Source organism: Chiroxiphia lanceolata, chromosome 6 (genome assembly GCF_009829145.1).
Source record: "Chiroxiphia lanceolata isolate bChiLan1 chromosome 6, bChiLan1.pri, whole genome shotgun sequence".
Taxonomy (NCBI): Eukaryota; Metazoa; Chordata; class Aves; order Passeriformes; family Pipridae; genus Chiroxiphia; species Chiroxiphia lanceolata.
This window is the reverse complement of record NC_045642.1, coordinates 54,582,269-54,605,192: the sequence shown is the minus strand read 5'-3', so window position 1 is coordinate 54,605,192 and position 22,924 is coordinate 54,582,269. Positions and strand designations below refer to the sequence as shown.

General features: G+C 52.4%; 1 protein-coding gene across 1 annotated transcript; it reads right to left on the bottom strand.

The window, feature by feature from the left end:
- Positions 1–1,136: 1,136 nt before the first annotated feature.
- Positions 1,137–22,622, bottom strand: AMN (amnion associated transmembrane protein). Its single transcript, XM_032692298.1, has 12 exons — positions 22,490–22,622; positions 20,192–20,310; positions 20,037–20,081; positions 10,658–10,745; positions 8,958–9,193; positions 7,291–7,428; positions 7,102–7,210; positions 5,992–6,074; positions 4,897–5,083; positions 4,018–4,192; positions 1,650–1,752; positions 1,137–1,380 (listed from the first exon to the last, which is right to left on the bottom strand). The coding sequence occupies exons 1-12, from the start codon at positions 22,530–22,532 to the stop codon at positions 1,285–1,287; spliced, it is 1,422 nt and encodes a 473-aa protein (XP_032548189.1). The 5' UTR covers positions 22,533–22,622; the 3' UTR covers positions 1,137–1,284.
- Positions 22,623–22,924: the final 302 nt, after the last annotated feature.

The following is a 22,924-nucleotide window of genomic DNA, read 5'->3' as shown; positions in this document are numbered from 1 at the left end:
GCCCTGAGCACAGACCTCCTCCCAGCCCCGCTTGCAAAGTCACGGCAGCAAACAGGAGCACAGAGACAGCCTCATTCCCTGCTTGGCTCGTGGTTTTGTCCCGCCTGCTCACACTGCCTGTTTCCAGAGGTCTCTCTGTGGGCAGGGGGGCAGCAGGGCTGGTCTCACCACCACATGCTGCCTGTTGCCCTTCATCAGGGCTCTGATGTGTCTAACGATGAATTCCCAGGCCTTTGAGAAGGGATTATGTCTTCCAGAGACTAGAACAAAATATAATAAACTTAAAATAGCTGCTTCCTTATGGAATATGCCAACAAGCCCTACTGAAAACCCAGTAGAGTGTGAATTTGCATACATTTGCATACATATCCATAATTTCAGCCTCACCCATCAGACCTGCTCCATAATGAAGCACCGCCTGACATTGTGGGCAGCTGAGGGTGTTTGACACATACCAGCACTAACGAGGCCCCTCAGTGCCACTGCCCCGACCCTTGTCAGAGCTGGGCTGATGTGACTGTCCCCAGCCTTCAGGTGCCTGCCTCCCTCCTGGGGGACCCCTGGCACCAAGCCTCTTTCCCTTTGTACCATGAGGAGACACACTTTCTCACCTCAGGGAATAACGTGATAAATCTACACATAGGTCCAAGAGGGTTTCATACCTGTTAGCCCAGGCACAGAGGGAAGGAGCAAACTCCAGCAGCTCGGGGCAGGGGATGGGGAGGGAATTGTTTGCTCAGGACTGAATCTCACCAGTGCCCATGGGACAAGAGTGAGGGAAGGAACAGGAGTTGAGTACACTGCTGGAAAGCAAAAGAACCATCCAGCTAATGGATCCAAGCCATGAAGGCTCCAGGACACATTTTGAAATGTGTTTGAGCACTGAATTTCTGTCATGCATCCAGGGATGCTTCCTTCAACCTGCTGTGTGCCCTGAGCAAATCCAGCACAGTGCTGGCTAAAGCACAGGATGCTGAGCTAGACTCCAACTGCCCTGGATACCACCTGAGACTCAAATCTCAATGTTGAACTGTCTAAAAAGAACTGATACCTAAAAAATACACTTTAAAACCCAGAAGTAACACCAGGGAGGCCATGTCCATATGCCTGAGCTCCAACAGGAAAGGTTTGCTATGTTTTCCTTCACTGCATGGACACTTTTATTCAGGTGGGATCTGCTTCTGGCTTAGATCCCACCAGGAGCTATGTGAGGGGCTGTGAGGCCTGGAGAGGTGGTGGTGTCCCCATGGAAGTGGTGTCTGCCCCCAGCATGAGTCCACACCATCAGGTCTCCGTCTCACTTGCATCATACAGAGGGTTGAGGTAGAAGACCTGGAGATCTTTGGGTGTCTCCTCTCCAGGGTCAGCACTTGGGGGCTCCTGCAACAGTAAGGGAGGAAAAAACAACCCATGGGGAAGGGAAGCAAAACCCTTGGCAAAACTCACCCAGTGCTGAGTCCCTACAGCAGTTGAGAGGCTGGTGACCTGGGGGAAGATGGGAACACCCCACAAACACCTCCTGGCCTGGGGAAAGGAGGACCCCTGCCAGATGAACCCCAACTGGCACTCAAGACTGTCCTGGCTGGGGCCCCACACCAATCCTGCCCATGACCCCAAGCATCCCAGTGTCCCTGGTAGTGGTGACTCACCACGTTGAACATGGGGTTATCAAAGCCTTTGTCACTGGCTGGTGCAGGGGACACCGGGTCCTCCAGTCTGTCCCAGGGCCGGGAGGTGCGCAGGGCAGGCAACCTGGGGAGAGATCTGGGCATTACCCACCCACATCCCTCCCAGCCCAGCAGCTCCCCCAGCTGAAACCCTGCATCTTCGAGAGGTGGATGGGAAAATACAGGGGGAAAGTGTCAGGCTGACTTTGAAATGGGATGTTTGTGCCCTTTCCAGGGAAAAGCTGCCATATCCAGCAGAAACCATTAAGCTTGGAGGTCTGGGACCTGCACTCTGGAGGAAAGAGTTTGCAGAGGGAGACAACTCTAGCACAGGCTTCCCTTTGGAGCCATCACTCCCTCCCTATGGCCTAAAATGAATTGCCACAGAGCTGACACCTGTTCCCACTGCAATCTCATCAAGTGCTAATTATCATTGCTTTTATCACGTTTTCATCATCTTAATCACCATCACTACTTGTGTTATTTTCTTCACTACTCCTAGCCTAGGGGTCCCAAACCTGGTGCATCCTCCCTTGCACTGGGCACCTGCTGCAGGTGGGCTCAGCAGCAGGTCCACACACATGACCTCAGGAGCTGTGCTACCCGCAGGGAAGCTGTGCCAGGCCCTTTTTGGTGGAAATAAGCTGAATTCCCTGGTTCCCTGGTGGTCAGGACGGCTCTGCTGCATGGAAGCAGACTCTGCTCACAGGCTTCCAGAGACTCATGACTAATTTGCAGCATCCCTGCTGGTGTCAGATGCCTCCACAATGCTTTTGACAACACTACCCAAAAGGGCCCTGCCCTGGAGCCACCCAGTGACACACACCAGGAGTGGGTCGACCGGGGACATTCCCAGGTTCAGCTCTGTCTCCTGTAGCTACAAGAACTTCCCTCCTTCTGCTGACGGTGCTGGTTTCAAAGGCCTGTCCAGCATCCAAAGAAGTGTCAGTGAAAGATAAATCATCAAGTAGCAATTATGGGTCTGGGAGTTTTATTTAGAAATTAAATGAAGGCGCGGGTTTACTGCTAGGAAATATCACGTCAGCACGTGCCAAGTGGCAGGGCAAGCTCCCTGGCCAGGGCCACTGCTGCATGGTGAGAAAATCCCAGTGGAGGAACCAAGAGGGAAGAAACAACCTGTCTTGTGACTCTGTAACATGGCCAACCCCAGCACTGGGGAGCTCAGCATCCCCTGGCAGACAGGTGCACTTTGCACACGCAAATTTCAGCAGTTCCTGTCCCCTGGTTATTAAATGTATAAGGTCAACCCCACTTGCCCACAGATGGGTGAGACAAGCCACAGTGGCTCAGCAGGCAGACAATAAACCCTGCAAAACCCTCCACGTGAAGGTGAGTGCACAAAGGAGGAGCAGTGCCCCAGCAACTGCCATGGGCACTTCTGGAATACCCTGATCACTGCCAGAGCTCGTTTTCAAGCTATGAGGGAAAAAGGTGGTGGAGAAGGGGTATTTCCGACTGGCTTCCAGTTGTAGTGCAGTCAGGTGCTGTGCACCCACCACCCCTCTGCTGGGACCTGCACTCCATACTCCATGCTGTATGAACAACTAATGCACCGGAAGCTGCATTTGGTTTTGGATGATGCTGTCACCCCCTTTCACGGTTATGAAGCTGTGGGACAAGTGTTTTGCATTACTTTGATGCATTTCTATTTAGCAGCTGGCAGTTTCAGTCCTCCACACCGTAGCAGGGCTGCAAACTAATGGTGCCAAGAAACAGGAGATGTCACTAGGCACCATGACCAGCAGAGCTCCATCTGAGCTGCAGCAGCCCTGCTGTCACCAGGGCACACCCTACCATGACAAGAAGCAATTCTTCCCAGACATGGATGAGACTGAAGTACCAGTCCAAGAGTGCCAAAGTGCCTTTCAGTCACTTCTCCTCCAGTAAACCACAAGGAACAGGAACAACAGTTTTAAACTGACGGAGAGCAGGTTTAGATTAGACATTAGGAAGAAATTCTTTACTCTGGGGATGGTGAGGCACTGGAACAGGTTGCCCAGAGATATTGTGAATGCTTCATCCCTAGAGGAGTTCAATACCTCAAGGTGCTTTGAACAACCTGGTCTAGTGGACAGCATCCCTGCCCATGGCAGGGCTGTGGGAACTAGATGATCTTTAAGGTCCCTTCCAGCCCAAACCATGCTGTAATTCTATGAACCAGTAATGTTGGGTGTAGCAGATTGCCTGGCCATGCCCATCACTGCAGGAGCTTTGGGCAACACTGTGTGCCCCTGTGTGCCAGACCAGCTGGAAGGACAGCCTGGGGTGACAGCTGCCTCGAAGCAGAAGCAGCCTGACTATATGCTGCTGGCAGAAGCCCCATCCCTACCTTAGCTTTCCCTTTCTGTAGAGAAAGAGGATCCCTCCAAGGAACATGAGACCGAAGAGTAGCCCCGTGACCGTCCCCGCTGTGATCCTGCTCAATGTGTGGCTCCCCCTTTGCCCGCTGAAATTGCTGCCAGTGGCCACTTCCATTTTGCCACTTGAAATGCCAAGCGCTTCACCTGGGAAAGGGCAGGAAGAAACAGGAGTGAGGACTGTACAGGGTAACACATCCCCACACCCACTCCTAGCCAGGGCAGAAGGAGCCATCAGTTGGGTCTGGCACTGCTCTCATGGTTGATCACCTTTCCCTGGGGATGGGATATACAGGTGGATGGACTCAACAGGAACAAGCCCATACAATGACCACCAGGTCCCCTGGCTGTGACCTACATGCCCATCAGCATCTGCCAGCTTCTATGGCTGCCTCCACATACAGCATTCTGGCTGAGAGGGACCTGGGGATCCTGGCCGGCACCAAGCTGGTCATGGTCAGACATGGCAGGGAAGCACAGTGGTATCCCAGGCTGCATGAGGAGAGCTGACAGCAGGCCAAGGGAGGTGACCCTTCCACTCTGCTCTGCCCTGGCGAGACACAGCTGGAGCACTGAGCCAGGCTTTTCTCAGAGGAGCCCAGTGCCACCAGGGCAAGAGGCAATGGGCAGATATTGAAATACAGTAAATTTCACTTAAATATAAGAAAAAACTGTTTTACTGAAAAAGCGGTCAGTTGCGAAGACAGGTTGCCTGGAGATGTGGAATGCATCCTGACCCACTGCTTTCCAGAGCTTCTTATTCCCTGCCAGCAGCCCACATGTCCAGTGGGATTTGGATGTCTCTAAGGATGTACCTGCAGGGGACCTGCCAAGGAGGACAGGGGCATTACCGTGCTGTGCCACGTCCTCGATGATGTCTCCTGCCAGCTGCTCCGCAGCGGTGCCGGTCTGTGCTCCTGCCCTGTCATCAATCAGCACGATTTGGATGAGAGGAGTGGAGCTCCGGGATACGATGCCCAGGAAGGTCTGTGCTTTGTGCACCTTGGATATGGCCATCTGCACTCCAGTGTACTTGGGCTTTTTAAAACACAAGGAGACATACAGCCCATGAGACTGGAGGCAGAAATTAGTCACCTCTCCAGGCAGCCACTATGGGTACAGCTGCAAGGCCCACCTGAATCTTCATGTGAGCCCCATCCCAGAACTGCCATCCTGTTACTGCGGTGCCATTGCATTTCCCAAATGAGAGGCTCCTATGTCCCCTCTCTCCCAAGCTGTGACCAGCACCCAGCATGCAGTGTGCCTCCATGGAGGTGAGCATGCTGAGAAAGCAATTTCGTGTATCACACCCATTAAAAGCTGTATTAAGATGTGTGGCAGGCAGCTGGCTTTCAGCTGTGGATCAATAGAGCAATACTTTGGTATCGATCCTCCCAGTGCAACTCAGAGCACAACCCCTCCCCTGGCAGCCCCTGGCAAGGAGGAGGGATGTCATGTTGTGTCTGACAAGCAGCAGCAAGGAGTGATGCCTTGTAGAGCATCTGAGTGCTGACCAGTGCCAGTTACCCACCCAGTGCTTGCCTGCTTGTCACAGGATGCCCTGCTGCAGGTTTGCATGATCCCAGCTGCATGCACTGACCTCCCATGTTATCTAAACTGGACCTGTGTTTTCTAGGGCAGGGTTTCCAGCAAGCCTCACCCAGCAAGCATCCTTCCACATCTGCACACTGGCAGCTGTTCCTGCCCTGCAGTGAGCAGGACAGTGTGGCTGTGGTGGGGAGAAAAGGACCCAGCCCCCACAACTGGCACACCCCAGAGGTCAAATGTGGGCTGTGGGTCCTACAGGGTGGGGGGGAGTGAGCCCAAACCCCTGGCATCACTGGGACCACATGCCCCCCCCCCCCAGACAGTCCCACCAGCACTGGAAGATGTGGCCAGTGACTTGTGGTTTCATTAGCCCCTCCTGATCCAGCAGCCTTATGTACCTGGCTCAGCAACTCTTGGACCAATCTGTCCTGGTACTTCTGGAGGTCAAAATCAGGAGTGAAATCCAGGTTGATGGTGGCCCCTGCAGCCCAAAAACAAACAGAAATCAAATTGTCACCAAGTCTGGGCAGAGAGCTGTGATGGCAGCACAGCTCTGGCTGCCACGAGTGGCACTGAGACCCCTCAGCATCTCTATGCAAATGGTCTGACTGGGCTCAGAAAGAAACCTCTCCTTCCCTTCCTGGTGTTTTTGTCAACTGGCTTTGATGACAGTCTTTTGGCTTCCATTATATTCTGAAGAGAAAATTTCCCTGGAAAGCTTTCTCTTCTGTATCCCTCTGGGAAACTCTGCATATACCTGGTTTTGGGGACACAAGACTGTGATTCAGCAGCGCTACCCTTTGGAGGGAAGGCTCAGAGGATGAAACAACTGTGCTCCCTGTACCACTGCACTGCAGGTCATGGAGAAAAATACTTTCCTTGGAAAAAAATGCAAGTAAACATTTGTTGAAATATGAAATTGTCCCAAAGGCTGTAAGGGGCTCTGCTTTTAGGAGCATGTTGGAGAAACATATGGTGCCATTTTAATGAATTTGGTATGATATACCAAATATGAGATACCAAGTATCCAGGTACAATTGTGCATGAAAAATTTCCCTTAGCAACCTTTCACGTGGATTAATGGAGGAGCACCCATTGCAGAGAAAACACTGTCAATCTACATGTTTTTATTTTAAATGAAATGAAACAAGCTGGCTGTTGGGAAGCTGACATAAGACTGGAAAAGGCTGCATTTCCTCTGAGTGTTTTCTGCTGCAGAGCCCTATTAGCTTGACAAGCTGTGACATCCTGGCAAGATAAACCAGAGGCAGGGACAAAGGCCTGCACCTCAGAACAGGCTCCCAAAAGCCAGGATGATGCTTCAGGGAGATCTGCTGGGAGGGTGGCACGACGGGACCTGCAGATGAGACCCTTGGGAGCAGCGATACAGCAAAACTTCAGCCTGTGACCAGCAGCACCCCCTGCACCCAACTTTCCCCCACGGAACCAGGGGAAGGGAGCTGGGGCAGCTGGCAGGGAGGAGGAATAGGGCCATGTCCCCCACTCACCACAGACCCCACAGCAGTGGCCAAGGGGCTGCAAAGGGCTCTGGCACACTGGCACTGGGCACTGCTTCCCCGATGCCCTGAGCAGGGCTGCGCAGATGCGGGGGCCATCCTAGAGGAGAGCAGGGCAGCGTCAGTCCCCACCCCACAAATGGCACCGGTATCCCCCAAAACGGAAAAGGGAAGACTCACCGGGGCATTCCCACAGACACAGCCGGACTTGTCGGGACAGCCAGTCCCTGTCACCTGGAGAGTGCCATTGCCGTGAAACTGCAGCGGGGCAGAGGGGCCCTGCAGGTACCCAGCCCAGGCCTCTGGGGTGCTCAGCTCCTGGGCAGGGAAGAGCAGCAAAGCAGGTGAGTATCCCAGGGCAGGTCCCAGTGCTGTCCCCAGGTGCCGCTGGGACACCTGGTGTCATATCTGACGGCCATCATTGGGCAGCCCCACTGCAGGCAGTGATGCAGCAGGAAAACCCTGCCAATACACCTATTCCAGCTTTTCCACTGGACCAACAGAAAAATTCTCTCTAAAACCAAAAAGAAATGACGATTACATGACTGGGCCTTTTTTTCCTTTTGGTTTTCATCTTTCTCCTGGCCCAGAGAATTCAAGTTACCAGATTTTCACTACTGGGAGGAAGGGGCTGGATCTGAACTGTTTTCCTTTCATCTCGGAAACATTTCCATGGGCTTGGCATTAGCGAAGGCTGAGCTGGACTGACCAGCCTCATCCTGCCAAGCCACTGGTAATTCCCTCACCTACTCTCTTCCACAGGAAGCATATCCATGCCCTAGCAATACAGGCAGACTTCTCAGGCCCTGGGGTGAAAACAGCCAACACAGAGCATGGAGTGGGCGGGATACCAAAGGATATAAGTTTATAAGGTCAGTTTTTAGGAAAAATGCTATAATCATAAAAAGCACCTTCTCCTTCCATCTCACTGCTCAGCAGCAGCCTCTGCCCAGAGGGACAGCCAGCAGTGGTCCCTCGGGGGTATGATGTGCCGTGGAGTATTCCCCAGGCATCAGCAGGACCAGCATCACTGAGCAACCAAGAGCATCCACCTCTGCATCCCTGGGGCTACATGTGCCTGAGGTGAGCTCTGCTGGGGTGCTGCCTTGTTCAGACTTGCCTGCACCTGCCTGGCACCGAGTCTATTAGCCAAAAAGCAGCTACCTAAGGCCTGGCCCCGAAATGGCAGATCCCAGCCAGCACAGCAGTAGAAATAATAAATAACTTATGAAATGCCTGACGCATCTCCCACTCCTGGAAGGAGCCTGTGTTTACCACTGCAGCGCCTGTGATCTTCTGCTCCTCCGACCAGGGATGGATGGGGTTCGTCGTGAGCCTGATTCCCGGGCTGAAGCACAGCAAGCTGCCAGCGCTTCTATAATTATCCCTCCAATCAGTTAAAGAGCAGCACTGAAGTTAAAGCTGGTAGATGATCGCTGAGCCACGGGCCATGTTAAGGTCGGGGGCAGGAGGGCGGTGTCCCCAGAGGGTCCCTGAGCAGCACGGCTGCAGACATGTGCCTGGGAAGGGAGCAGCCCCTGGGCGCCAGAGAAGATGCCATTTGCTGGTGGTTTGACCTGTGCACATTGGCCCTTGTTTTTAATATGAATAGTAAGACAGCCTGTGCTCCCACAATGCAGGGAGGGAGGCGATAACAAACCAGTCAAAGAAGAAAGCCACTGAGGCCATCCACAGAAGCAGCAGCCCGTGAAGCTGCATCCCCAGAGGAGCACCCCATCTCCCCACATAGTGCTGCTCCTCCATCCCTGCTGGTCCCTCCTCTCCTGACCTACTTTGGGGCTGTGGTGAGAAGGCGTCGAGCCAGTTTCTCACCATCCCCATCTTACCTGGCCCATGACAGAGATGCTGCGGAGGTGAATCACTTGCTGTGATGAGTCGGTGTTTACGCGGAAGGAGGTTTCGGCCGGGAAGATAACATCGTCATAGCGGCACGGGACACGTTCCTCATCCACGGAAAACATGCGCCCACTCGGCTTGAGCTCCCCGCTGGAAAACACATCCTGCCACAGCGTGGGGTCAAACCATGAGTGCTGCTCAGCATCAGTGAACCTCACTGTTCCACCTGGCAAGGCAATGGGAAAGGCTGAGCACGACCCAAACCCAAAGCCAAAGCTCCCACAGATGCATCTGAGTTGGTAAAACCAGGCACTGTCTGGCCCGAAGCAGAGGATCTCACCCTATGGGCTGGCCCTGCCACGACCCTCACAGTCAGCCTCTGCAGGCACTTCCTGGAGCTCGGCAAAGCTTCCCAGCACTCAGGGCTGGGGTCTCAGCCCGAAACCCCTGTCTGGCTGCAGGCCTCCAGCCCCAGATACCACAGAACATTCTTTCCCCCCCTTCTTTAAAGCTCACCCTTCTGGTTAAGGAGGAAAACAGCTGCCTGAATACTGAGTAACAGTTAAACCTGATAAAAATGGGTATGATAATTCATGTCCCAATTTCCCAGCAGCCTGGCAGGCCTAGAGAAACGTGACAAGCCCTGTTCCCTGCAGCAGGCAACCCCAAAACAAATGCCCCATTTAACCATTAATTATTTGATCATTAACCATTTCCCTGCAGGTTAGTCTCATCATTCAGTGCCTGCTTCTTTCTCACCCTTCCCAGCAGCTGAACCTTTGCCAATTCAGCCAGCATGCAGGGGCTTAGTGACTGAATTTTTTGCATTAATTTTAAAATCATGCTTTAAAAAAGTCCATTTTTGAAAGTTGCTCCAGTAAATGCCTGCTGATTTCAGGGGAGCAGCACATGGTCAGCAGGAAAAGCCCAGTGCAAGGCACAGCTGCCAGAGCATCCCTGCTGGGGGACAAACAGAAAAATGAGAGGGATGAAGGATTTCAGAGTGGCTCTGGTCTTATGCTACAGTCCTTCCTCTGGGAAGACCCATTTGGGCTTTTTCTCTCTTTTTTCTCATTTTTTTTTGCCAGTCAGAGTGCAGGCACAGTGTCTCTGCTTGGACTCTACCTTTCCTGCAGGGGAACTAAAAAGTTACTTGTCACTGAAAGCATGAGGTAGCTCTTAAGTACCCAAAATACATCTCCCCATAAAACAGCTTTCAGACTAATAATGGGCACCAGTGACACAAATGTGCTGTCTCAGCCATGGGCTGGAGGCTGAAAGGTGAGAGAAGGATGTGTTTGGGGCCAAAGGCCAGCTCGCTGCAATGGCTGTGGCTTGGCTCACCAGTGTGTAGCTCCTAACCAGTTTTCTTTGGAAACACTGTGGCAAAGAAAATAAGGGCTTTGATGTGGCTACATGCCTAATAGGCAAGGTAAAATACAAACAATATTTGCCTCTCTGCTACAACTTCAAAGGCTTCCCTACTATAATTACTTTTTTAGAAGACAGGTGATCTAGCAGGAAAAAAAGATCTGATACGAGGGAGGTCATCAAAGAAAAGGTAAGTATTGAAGAGGAATGATTCACTTTGCTCTGAGGTGGGACAGCAAAGACCTTTGTAGAAGTGTTGAGGCTGAATCTGCATGATTAATCACGGGCTGATGGGGTGACTGGTCTGGGCACAAAATACCTGAGTCACATCCTGGATCCCAGCTGCCATCGAAAGCTGTGAATCCTGCACCAGCTGCCAGCACGAATTCTCCGTTCCGGGGCAGGTACTAGATGGAGGGATTCAGAGTGTTACTGTGTGGTCCCGCTGCCAGCCACCCAGGCTTGTAATCAAATAACAGTGCTAATTACTAGGCTGCCTATTACACCCCCAGTCTCTGAGGCACTTTACAGTCATCAGGAGCCACCCTCGCCTTGCCCCATGTAAATGGGAAAGGATCAGTTCCCAGTTTTACAGATGGGGACGCTGTGATGGGGAGAGGCGGTTTGATGTTATCTTCCACGACATAGAAAAGCATGAAGCATTCAGTGAAGCAAGAACAAGGAAAAAGCAAAGTAAGCTCTTTTGACAGCTTCTTCCTCCTCTTGCACACACTCCCAGCAGCTCAGGAATTGGATTTATACATTGGTACACCATGAAAAACTCAACCTTACTCTGCAAGTGCCAGAGGTCCCCTCACTTAATGCATTTCCACCTCCAGGGGCTGTGCTTGCCCCACAAAACATAACTCAGGAGCCCAAGCTGTTCTTGGTGCCATGACAGCTAGTGACCTGGCACTCAGCACAACCTAAAGAAAGTACACAGCAGCATTTGGAGCAGCTTGCCATAGCTATACCCTCTTCTTGTTGGGTAGGACAACACCAGCAAGTAGTCAGGATCATGATACTGGCCTGGCTTCAGTCTGGCCACAGACAGACCTCAACAGGCACACCTCTGCCATGAGAACCTTTTTGGCAAGTAACTGTGGCCACCTGGGTCACCAGCCAGCACTGCCAACTCCAGGACAGGCCCTGGCAAATGATCAAGTCAGGTGACTCATTCACAGCACACAGGTTATTCAGCCCACCCCATTTTATTTTACAGCTAGAAATTACCAGAGAGAAAGTCATGTTTTCCCCCAATATTTTTGAGTGAGTGATGTTCAAGGCTCTCTTCTCTAACTCAGCCTATCCAGGGTTTAAGCATCACTCCCCAGACAGCGGCTGGAAGCCCTCCAGGACTGCATTATGCCAAAGTACTGGGTCCTGTGCTCAGGCAGAAACACGTTAAATGGGATTTTAAGGTTTCATCTACTTAATTGGTCTTTAAATATGTATGCAGGTTAGAGAAAGCAAGACTTATGACTGACTGCTGCGGGTGGCTGTGATAGCTAGCTCTGTGTCCTTGGGGCAGTCTTTCCTGAGGATGCTCTGTCCCACTCAGGGACCACTATGGGGAAGGAATGGGGGAGGTAGACATGGCAAAAAGCTCCTCACCCCCAAACTGTAGGCAGGCCTTTAGAAATTTAGTTTCTTGGTGATGTGGTGTTTTGAAGGTCATAGCCCAGGTCCCCCTCTTAGTTCAGGAACCATGAGAAGCCAGGATGGAGAGCAGAGAGTGGCTGCCACCAAGAGCCCTGAAGTGCTTCTCTGCACTGTCTGCTTCAGACCCAGCAACGGGACGTTGGGCTGGACAAGAGGGGATGGCACTGTGACTAGCTGAGGTCTGGGCAACATGTGCCCCAAGGGTGTGGGGTCTCCTACCAGCCAGGAAGAAGCCTTTGCCTATGGACACTGCTCCATCAGACCATAGCACGTGTCCTGCCATCTTGTTCTCTGAACTTCTGTTACTCCTGAGTAAAGCAAATTTTTCCAAAACTAAAGCACTGAAACAGGCTGAAAGGTCTGCCAGGATATGAATGGCAACATGCCCTCTAGCTGCAGATAAAAAAGCAATGTCTAGTGAAGTTCTGAGGCTCAGGACTTGGCCTGCTTTGAGCTGGGTGAGGGCAATGCTACCAGCTTCTGTCACAAGATGCTGTACTTCAAGTGCCCTGGCTTGTTTTCCTGTAAGCGCACACAGGAGTGGTGGGAGACAGAGCTGACATCTATACCCAGGGCAGTACGAGTAGCACTGCCAGTCAAGTCCCTCCTCCCAGACTCCCCGGGCCATTTCAGACTGGAGCCCCTCACCACTGCCTTTTGCCCACTTTGCAGTCTGGCACCCTGCTGTGCACAACAGGGGGGCAAGCAGGAAGGGTGGCCAGCTGGCTGCTGGGGTCCATCTGAGCTGCTCAGAGTGGGGGTTTGGATGGGATGCAGTGGATTCTTTCACCAACACGGGGTACCAGCTCTTCACAGCAGTCAGCTCAGGGCACTCAGCCCCAAAGCTGCAGAGATCTTTGGGTGGAAGAAGGAAAATCAGGAAGCTGGTGAGGAAGATGGTTACACAGCAGGACCATGACTGGCCTCCTCTTGCTTTCCCAGGCTGCAGAAGTTGGCGTCTGTGAGTGTTGTGGCTGGATCAAGACTGCTGGGTTGGGAAGTCCCTAATCTCACTCCTGCCTGCCTGACAGCTCTCTTCCCTGTAGTTACCAAACACTTTGACTATGGCTGTGCATCAGAACTTCCCAAACTCCCTGTGGTGGCCACGCAGGACACGACGAGCTTTTGGCTTCAGGGCATTGTTCATTCAGATCTTCACAAACTAACCAGGGGGGAGGAAAACGCATCAAGGATTCACATAGTGGGGCTGAGTTCAGTGTGGTAAGAAAGGAGATGAGGTAGACTTGCTCAGTTAGGGATGCACACATGTGCACACACATATGCACAACTCTGGTCCCACGATCAACCACGGTGTTGCCCCTCCTGCATGTGCTTGGGAGGGCGAGTGGGTCTGGATGGGGTGATGGCAGACACAGGGCTAGTAGCACATGGCACCAGTCCTGCCCACGGGGAGAAAATGCCTCGTGCCAAACCTGCCCCACACTTGCTGCACCTGTGCTCTGGAGACGTTGGCCTCCAGGCTCTCAGGAGAAGATGCAGCTTCTCCAGTTACCCCTGGAGATCCCCCTCCACCACCAAGGACAAAACCCCAGGCTGGCTGGACTTCCCAAGCCCAGAGGACGCTGTTCACATGAGTGTGAGTGTGGCAGGGAAATGAGAGTGAGCACACACGGTGTCCCTCCGCACTCAGGGAGTGCCCAAACACTGCAAGCACCAACCCTGGAATTAAGATGCAGCTCAACACAATGCGAGATGGGACGGAGTCACCACATTTCCAGAAAGGTGAAGTGCAGGAAGAGCCCCGTACTGGTTCGTCACAGGAATTTCTGGGGCTGGTCCCCAGAGCTATGGCTCCATGCCCAGTGAGGCAGCTGTGCTGCTCATCCACCACCAGCCCTCCCTGAGATTCACACCACTGGGCAGCGTTTCAGAACCGGCTCCATCGTCCAACGCTTTTTTGTAAATAATTTGCCTTTTTTCTTTTCCTAACAGAAGTTAAGCATCTTGGCTCGCTGCAGAGGACAAATGGAGACTCTGGTTGGGCAGTGGCTTTCTACCTTTGGGAGTTTAGTATAGAAATTGCATATAGGTTGGGCCACTTTCCAAGTACATTTTGAACTGAGCAATGACAGGTACCAATGGACTGAGGCCAAAAAGCAGTTTCATCTGCTTTCCCTTCCTCCTGCCAACCTGTACTCCAGGGCCATTAATATGGCCAGTGCTTAGAGTCCCATTAGTCATTTCCCATCCCTGATACTGGTAAATCACTTATCTCCTTGGTCATCGTTATCAAGTGTAATGACAACTGAAACACAGTCATCATTTTTCTTATCAAATTCAGAAAAAAAAAAAAAAAAAGAAGGACCCCATGTGGCTCTTGGCCCAGCCCCAGGATTTCACCACTGAGAAGGAATCCAACGCATAGGGGAAAATGAAATGTGAAAGAAAAAAATAGCAAAGGCCTGAGAGATGGCTTTTCAAGTGGGTGGCCTTGAACCAGCCTGCAGCACATCCTGGCTTCACTCAAGTCACAAGTATTGGACTGAGACGACTGGCAGCAGCACTGTAACTGGGATGTAACCACCATCAGCATAGGAAAAATGCAGCACTTGTTTTGAACCTGGGTGAGCCACGCTCATGATTGCAGCCAGTTCTTCCCCTGGCCTTGCCCCGATTTGCAGCATCAATGTATTTTAATTCCTTGCTCAGGTGAGATGGTGCCACCATCCCCACCATGCAACACCAAGACTGCCTGTGCACACTGGGCTCTGCAGTGCTGCATCCACGGCTGCACCAGCAGGTCAGTAGCCATCGGGCCCCCAGGTACAACCCCTCACCTGGCACCCAGCCCAGGAGCAGGTCGGGGGTTGGTGCTGGTGGCATTCCACTGAAAAACATCACTGGGGTAGGATGCGAGTGGGTTATTGCTCCAACGTGGAGCACCATAGCCCACCAAAGGCAATGATGCACCAGGGAAATTATTTCCATATCATCTTTCCCAGTCCTGCTCTGCTGGGACAGCGGCAGCCCATGGATGGCAGCAGGCAGGTGCTCCCACAGGTGGGAATAGCAGGGATTTTCCCAATTCCCACTGGGGCTGGAGGCCTCAGCACAGCTGGTGGTGGTGCCTGGGTGGTATCCCAGCTGCTGGCTGACAGCCCTGGAAAGGCACAGGGCCAGAATAACCCACAGGTGAATCCCTTTGACATTTCTGAAGCATTGCCAGGGGCTTGCTGGCAGCAGTATTTCTTCAGTTTATTACTGAGGGTTCATTTGTTTGCTTTCTTGCCCACATGAAGCTTTTCCACCTGCATCCTCAGGATGCTGTTCTTCCTCCCAGCCACACATGCCACCTCACGTCCCCAGAGCCAGCCTGGCCCCACCATGGCCCCCAGTCCCACACCAGCTAATCCAGATCCCCTGCGAGAGGGGTCAGCAAGGCAGGATGACCTCCATCCACCCCAAGACCCTGCTGCTGGACTAGCATCTCACCGCACAAAGATCTCCTTGCCCAGGCACATGGTCCCCTGAGAAATGAGGCTTTAGCATCCCAAGGAAGCCAGGTAAGAAATGCAGTCTGTATCCCCATGAAGCACTGGCTGGTGTGGCCCAGACCAGAGCACAGGAGCTGGTGCTCCTCTCCGTGAGACCCATCAGCAGTGGTGGGCGATGCCCACCAGACCTCTTCTGACTCCAGCAAGGCTTGAGGTGTGGGCAGGGTAGCCATGCCCAGCAATGAAGGGAGGGCAGATGGTCCATGGAGCATCTGCCCAGCCAGACCCAGCATCCACTACAGCCCGGGATGCCGGCAAGCTGCTCCACTCATCACAGACTTTAATAACTTCGCCTGCTGGAGACCAGCCTAGAAGGAGCAAATAAACTCGTGGAGATGACTGTAAAAGACTATTTCACCACACTCCTTTTCTAGGGCACACCTTCACTGTGAATGCTGATGGAGGAAAGACTGCAAGATTCAGGCTTGGAATTAACGTGCTGGCACATATGCGCACACACATGCACTCCCCTGAAATATTTTACCTTCATCTCAGGAGAAGGAAAAATAATCCCTTTCCTGAGTGTCTTATTACCCTGCTGTCTGGGAAGTGGTGGGGGAGGGAGCGCCGGTGGCTGGGACGAGCACAAACTATGGCAATTCATTAGAGCCGGTGCCCCTGGAGAGCAATTGGCATTTCAAGATCAATCTCTGCCAGGAACCGAGCAGGAGCATCCTGCAGCAAAGCTGAGTACATTCTGCTCTCACAATTAGGCAGCTAAAAATATAAGGCTGGGGGAGGAGTCCGTGGTCAGACCCCAGTGCCCCGCACACCTCCAACCCTCACCCAAGCTTGCAGCCCCTTGCCAGGCAGGCAGGGAGGGAGTATGGGCAGCTGCCATCCCACAACGGAGCTCAGGGATGGGGCAGAGCTGGAAAGGTGATGTCAGCACTGCTGAATAGCCCCAGCCAGTGCCCTGACCCTGGCATCATATGGACTGAGCAAGGCTGCTCTGCCACGTGACTAAATCCGACTCCTGCAACCCCAAAAATAGAAGCAGCATCATCCATCCCTGGCCTGCACTTTAGTGCTGGCTGGCTTCGGCACAAACTGCACCAGGGCTGGCATTATTGGGGCAAACACCAGGCCCACAGCTGCAGCCATGCCCTGGCCTGGCTCTCTTTGGAAGCAAAGTACAGCCGTAGCAAGAGGGTCCAAACCCCTCACAGGAGCCCCTCTCCCCTGTTAGGGAGACAAGCAAAGCCAAAGCCTGCCTTGCCCTGGAGCACCCACATAAGGCAGCACCACCTCCACCTCCATGTCCATCTTTTTCACACAACTACTCCCAGGCACCTCCAAAAGCTGGCTAAATACAGATCTGCATCTTTAAGCAGCTAACTACCATAGAAAATCCAGCCTAATCACAATGGTTGTGCTCCAAAGCCACTTACGCTTAAGCTGGATTTGTATTTAGTGTGTGGCTGAATTAGGGACCCACTTGAAACTTCAAATAACCATTGAACTGGGCAATCAATGGGTCTGAGCAGGGAAGTGGGCTCCCTGCCCCAACAGCCTGGCCTCCTCCCAAGAAAGCATCTCCCAGCACTCAGCTGCTCCCCACACGAGATGGATGGGGAGGAGAGCTGGAGGGCTCACTGTACAGAGGCAAGCTTTCACATAAATGTCTAGGAGGGAAGTGATGGTGGCACATGAGGACCCCCTAGCACTCTAGATCCCACTCCTCAGTGAGGAGTTGAGATGGGAGATCTCATGCTGCCCCTCCACTGGCAGGGCATCAGCACTGAGCACCCTTCCCTACGTTTGCCACAGCAGGCACTGTCCTCATGAAAGTCAATGAGAGCCCAATCCCTCTTCAGCCGTGAATTTCCTCCTGCGCTACTATAGCAAACAACACTCTCCTTTTTTTTTGGCCAAAGGCTGTATAGCATCTCCATGGCGACTCTAAAGCTTAATGTATTCTTGCTGATTTAAGTGATTAATGCTCCAGCGCGCGTGGCCGGCAGCCGAACAGGTGCAGTCCAGCCTCCCCGCAAAAGGCCTCATGACCAATTCATTTTCTAACCAGCTGGTTGCCAAATTTCATGCCATCCACATGAGTGGCAGCCCTGCTCAGGTGCTGGGTTTCATGCCTTTTTCATCCCTAACCTTGGCAGTCCCTGTATCACCTGGTGACAGCAGAGCACAGCAGTGCACGGGAGGGAAGTGCCTGAGCTGAAATTAAGAGGAAATATTAACCACCGCACTAAGAAACATGCAGGGACAGTTCACAGCAGGGACAGTTCACAGGGAATCGCTGGAGTGGTGACGCTCAGAAGGAAGGTGTGAGCTGCAGTACAGGTTATAGCTAGAGACAAGCTTGGCTGCTCACCTGCAGTGCAATCTGGTAGAGGAGGGGAATGGTGCCCTCACAGCCTGTGCCATGCTTTATTCCCTCATGGATCCCCCAGCAGTCCTCTCCACCTGCACAGCAGTGGGACTATAAAATTCATTGGAACCCTGGAGCCTGTGCAGCTGCCTGCCAGCAGCAGGGACCCAGGGAAACCCCAGGGCAGCAGAGGGTCCCCAGGGACTCCCGCAAGCACTCTGGATCCTTTGATTGGGATGAGTTGGGGGTCACTCCAGCAGCCTGACACATCACTCAGTCATGATGGGAACCATCCACCTGAGCAGCCAGCGGACAGCCAGCACAGCCGTGGGTGTCATTTTGTGTTGTGCGAAGGTTTGTTGGTCTCCCTCTCCTTGGGAAGCTGTGGGGCTGCTCAGCTCCGCTCTCCAGCTTGGCTGTGGAAGGCTCAGCCATAATGACTAACGCTGCTCTGCAATTATGCACTTTGCAGGCCTCTGATGAAAGTACTTTAGAAATATTATACATTCATCTGTAAGTAAAATAAAATCTACTAGAGTGGTATTTTGCTCTTTTCTTCTCTGGGTAAATTCCACATCATTTATTACATTATATTTGTACGTATTTCCCCAGTATATCCTTTCCTTCAAAAATTCATATTTAAAATGCCATATAAATAAAGTATCTCCTCCAAATATTTGTAGAGGCATTAAACGTGGCACATGGTGTTATTAAAGCATCAAAACTATTAGTGGCATAGACAGCCTGAACAAATTACACCACATAAATTTCAAGGGCTCCTTCGGATTTAATGGCCGATAAAAGAGCAAAGCTGCCCTGAAACCAAGAGAGAAAACTCGTCCCCAAGCTCATGCTGTCCAGGGAAGGAGGTTTTGCAAACAGGATCCAGCCCATCTCTTGCTGTCCCAGCACTGGGAGAGGGCTCACTGGTGACCCATCCCCCACTGGTGTGTGGGGGCAGTGAGTTTGCTTTTCCCTTTAATTCCTCCCTGTGAAATTTTACCCTCTGAACCATGGAGACTGAGACTCCATGCTTTCATTTCTGCCTGTCAGCCTGCTCTGGGCAGGACTCCTCTTCTGGGGGGAAACCAGGTTACTCAGAAACCCCTCTGAGGTGAGACTCCCCCCAGTCTTATCTCACTCAACACATATATTTCAGCAGGGTGTTGCACCCGTCCTGCTACAGCCAAGCTAATATTGCTGCAGAAAAATATAAGACCCAATGGCACTTGAAATAAAATTTCTCAAGCAACATTTTGGGATTTCCCAGAACAGTTTGTTTTCCTTTCAAGGTATTTTGGTGTCAGCTTCACTTAGCCTCTGCCTGGGGCTAGTGCCTGCTCTGTGTCGGCAATGTGGTGGGCTGGTGCTCCTCAGCCAACTAATGCCAAGGTCTCCATCCCATGGAGGGAGTTTTACCCCTTCTTTGGGGAAGAAAAATTAATTTCTTTCAAGTGAAATGGGGAGTTGGGGTGCTCTCCCCCATCTCCCCCAATTAAAAAACCAAACACCACCACAAAAAAAAAAAAAAAGAAAAAAACCCCAGAAACCGCCTTTGATTCCATGCTACAGAGAAACCCTGGTTGCTGTGGGACTCCCGTCCCCTGCCCCAGCTGAGGCATCTTGGTCTGGCTGGACCACGGAGCAAAATGTCAAAGTCCACAGAATGACTTTAAACTGGAAGAGGACAGGTTTACATTAGGTATTAGAAAGAAATTCTTTACTGTGAGGGTGATGAGGCACTGGAACAGGTTGCCCAGAGAAGCTGTGGATGCTCCATCCATGGAAGTTTTTCTTGAACTCAGTCTTGGTGCTGTGACCACTTCCTTGGGGAGCCTGTTCCAGTGCCCAACCACCCTCTGAGTAAAGAATCTTTTTCTAATATCCAAGCTAAATCTCCCCTGACACAAATTCAGGCCATTCCCTTGGGTCCTGTCACAGAGAAGAGATCAGTGTCTGCCCCTCCTCTTCCCCTCACGAGGAAGTAGATGGGGCTTTGAGCAACCTGGTCTAGTGGAAGTTGTCCCTGCCCGTGGCAGTGGGGTTGGAACTGGATGATCTTGAAGGTCCCTTCCAACCCAAACAATTCTGTGATTCTATGGAGAGGGGGAGAGGGGAATGTGCCACCAGCTGGCAGAGCTCGAGCACTGGCCCTGCCCTCACCCACCCTCTGGTACCCCTGCCCACTGCCTTACCATGTCCGTCAGCGCATAGGGAGACCTGACGAAGACTGAGACGACCTGTAAGAAAAGCAAAAATAAAAGGGTGCTTTGCCCTGTCAAGTGAAGTGCTTTTCCAATGCCCAATGATGTTCTGCAAAAAAATAAAATAAATCTAAAATGTCCAATACCTTGTCCTTCTCAAAGTGAACCACGTCTCTGGCACAGGGGACTCTGCCTTTATCCCAGTTGGAGGCGGTTTCAAAATTGGTGTTGGGGATCCACTGCTTGTACACGGCAGCAGCAGCAGCTGGGAGGAGTAGAGAAATCAGGGTAATCCAGTCCACGGGAGCCACTGGGAACCCTCTCTGGGATGTGCTTTAGGATGGCTTGGCCTATTTGGGCCAGATTTGGGGATTTTCCACCCAACATCAGTTCCTGCACTTTCCCAGCTGAGCAGTCACAGCCCTTCTCTTCATAGGGGATTTTTTTTTTGGCTGGGTGGTGGTTTTTACCCACCCAGATAGGAAGAGGGACAAATACTTGGCAGGTAGAGGGAAGGCAGTAAAGTGTCCTGCAGGCAAAGGGCAAGAATAACATACACTTGGTAGTTAAGCAATCCTTGCAGTGGATTTTGTTGTCACTCAGACTAATTAAATAAGTAGAGATTCCTCAGCCTTTGGTTTCCAGTAGGTAGCAAGCGGGCACACAGGACTGGCAGGACCATGAGGACAGGGCAAGAGGAGAAATGACATTTGCTATGGGACATGTAGCACAAAAAACAGATGTTTGGGGCTGCGGGGGGAGGATTCAGTGGTGTCTTGCAGCCTGAGGCATCGACAGGTTGGAAAACAGGGATTTTCCCCATGGTGTTTGCTGGGATGGTGGCAGCCCTGCCCATGGGTACCAGAGATGAACCTGCTGGCCAGGGACAGGACACAGCAGAGGGGGTTTTCACTCTGACCTGCCCTCTTGGCACGAGCACGGCAGAGCAGCCTCATAACCTGTCATTGCCCAGGCTTGGCTGGAGAATGCACATTCAGCTGAAGATAAATCTCCTGCAGCCTGAATTAAATGGCTTCAGGCAAGTGAGTTATGAGACTGAGAAAAAAAATAACAGACCAAACAAAAAAAAATCCTTTACCTTTATTATAGATCATATTTTCTGTAGGAGAGAGACCCACTAAATAACAAAATATGTAAAAAGCCAGTGGCGGAGAGGACTGGGGCACTAGAGATGGGGTGGAGAGGGGTTACAGGGAACCCCAGCCCAGCCTGGGGAGGGAGGGGGGTTCTGGATGACTCTAGCTGATGGAGGGAGGTGCCTTGCAGAAAGCCAGGGCCCGGCTACTCCAAATGTATCCCTTCCAACTCAGAATATTCTGTGACTCAAGATTAATAAATGATGGGGAGGGATGTGGCTGCAGAGATGTTATCAGCACACAACGATCGCCTTGGGGTGTAATTTGCTCTGTCTAATTCTGCCAGGGGCTCTGCTGAGACCATTTGCTGTAGGTAGCCATCTCCAGATGAACAGGAAACAATGTATTTTTAACCAGAATGCAAGTCCTAATGTAGGAAATGGGGCTGGGGCCCAGGTGCAAGGTGCAGAGGGGCTCCCCCAGCGTCACACCGGTCTGTGGCCACCACTTCAGCTGCCTGAAGGATCCCTCAGGCAGATCAAACAGACCCCTCCCGTGTCCTCTTTAAAAGTCACTGAGAGGGGAAAAGACGTTAACAGCGGTAAGAACAGGGGCCAAGCAGCTGCTTGCAGTGTTGTAAGCACAAACACCTTGCTGGCTCAGAGTCAAAAAGACTTTAAGAAAGGACAAAGCACCTGGATGGTAAGGGCAAGTTGTTCTGTCTCTGCTGGGATTGAGTCACAACCCTCCCGGCCAGGGAAGCGAGGGAATGGAGAGGTTAAAGCTCCAGCCAAAAGGCTCAGCCAGCCCCATCGCACACACGCCTCATGTCCCACAGCTGCAGGTCGCTGTGTCGAGAGCTCACACCGCGGAGATGGCCCTGCATCCCACCCGGCTGCCGCGGCATCTCCTTCGGCCGAAGGTTAATCTCCTGGTGCAAAGCCTTTTGCCCCGTGCAGCAGCTCTGGTGCATTCCTGCACCCTCCCCAGCCCTGGAAATATCAGTCTGCTATTTAATCAGCCCTGTCTCCCGGGAAGCGCAGTCCTCGAACATCAAAGCGACATACATATTCAACAGGGAGCGTGTCCTGCGGCGCAGCGCTGCTGACTTCAAATGAGAGGAACAGCAGGCACCATACGGCTATCCCAGCCTCATTCCCCTGCCTCATTCATTCAGCTCTGTCCGGTTGGAAATGCCTTTTCTCGTTTCCCTTGCAGAAACGCTTTTAAGTGACAGAGCCCGCAACTCTGCTCCAAAACACGACTGCCAAGAGCCCACCCGAAATGGGGAAGTCACCCAGCGGTCACCCCTGCTCGCCACGGTGGCCGAGCCCTGGGCGCACTCACCAAGGAGCTGCAGGACACCGAGGAGGAAGAACAGGCGCCTCATTTTGCAGCAGGCGGCCACCCCTCGCCTCCGCGGCCCCTGCCCGGCTGGACCTTGCACCCTTCCCGAGGGCACGTGATGGGCTCAGCCCGCAGGAGGCTGTAGGGTGAAGGGAGTAAACCATTACGGGAGGCAGGCTTCCCCCTTCACCTTCCTCTGTCCCAGAATCCGGTTTGCGTTCAGCTCCTCTCTCAGTCTCCCCGTTTCCTTGGCATCCATTGGGAGCCTAGGAAAGACTGAAGGAGTCGGGGAGGCAATAGTAGGGGTCCTCCCAGCTTGGCTCACCAGATCTCGGCATTCACACTCCCCACCCATCCAGGTCCAGCTAAAGAGTGGCAAGGGAGAACACGCTGTATGCCCATCCCACACCGCTCTCCCCTGCTGAACAACGGCTA

What these genes read in the sequence shown, in the direction of transcription:
- AMN (XM_032692298.1), bottom strand. Translation starts at nt 22,532, where the DNA reads ATGAGGCGCCTGTTCTTCCTCCTCGGTGTCCTGCAGCTCCTTG. An exon ending in GGATCCAGGATGTGACTCAG is followed by an intron (nt 9,194 to 10,657) that starts GTATTTTGTGCC and finishes TTGCCTTGCCAG; the next exon opens with GTGGAACAGTGAGGTTCACT. An exon ending in CCACTGCTGTGGGGTCTGTG is followed by an intron (nt 6,075 to 7,101) that starts GTGAGTGGGGGA and finishes TTTGGGCTGCAG; the next exon opens with GGGCCACCATCAACCTGGAT.